General features: G+C 48.4%; 1 protein-coding gene across 1 annotated transcript; it reads left to right on the top strand.

Annotated features, from left to right (window-relative positions):
• Window positions 1-18: 18 nt before the first annotated feature.
• Window positions 19-605, top strand: CSUI_008413 (uncharacterized protein). The gene has a single exon (XM_068068546.1). The coding sequence runs from the start codon at window positions 105-107 to the stop codon at window positions 273-275; it is 171 nt and encodes a 56-aa protein (XP_067919477.1). The 5' UTR covers window positions 19-104; the 3' UTR covers window positions 276-605.

Genomic DNA, 605 nt, shown 5'->3' on the forward strand with positions numbered 1-605 from the left:
GGTCTCCTTCCTTGTCTCCTTTCCCATACCTTATCAATCATCTCTCGCGTTCTTTTTAACACGGTTTAAACACTGCTGACTTCTTTCTTTAGCATGACAGATGTATGTATAGCCGGCCCCCCGCTATCCCCCTATTACGATATGAAGCTACTTCCATAGTTCTTTTACTCTCTCTGCGCTGCTCGAGGACGTTCATGATCCAAAAGACCACCTACGCCCGCCTTCAAAGAAGAACAGACGAGAAACGCCCGCCCCCCTACTCTGCGCGTCTCTAGTCGCAGCGCAGGGAGGTCCGTCTATTCTACAAGGAGGAAGCTTCGGTACAAAGAAGACGAAAAGAATTGAAAGAAAGGAATGGATATCATTCATCCATCGATACGGTCGACTCGAGGAGCCAGCTATGATAATTCCCTGTACTCATCAAGTTTGTTAACGTGGCTTCATAGACGTCTCAGCTGAAAGGAAAAGATAGGAGAGGGCTTGGCGTCATATGCAGGTGAACGGCCGCACCCTGTCTCTTTCTTTATGAAGTGTAAAGATAAGAAGGTCCTCGAGACAGGCGGCTGCCCCGTTTGGGTTGAAGAAAGGGAAGCGGAAGTGTCTTT

Source organism: Cystoisospora suis (assembly GCF_002600585.1).
Source record: "Cystoisospora suis strain Wien I chromosome Unknown contig_4712, whole genome shotgun sequence".
Taxonomy (NCBI): Eukaryota; Apicomplexa; class Conoidasida; order Eucoccidiorida; family Sarcocystidae; genus Cystoisospora; species Cystoisospora suis.

Bases quoted from the DNA above. Each gene is read 5' to 3' on its own strand.
- CSUI_008413 (XM_068068546.1), top strand. From the start codon at position 105: ATGTATAGCCGGCCCCCCGCTATCCCCCTATTACGATATGAAGCTACT.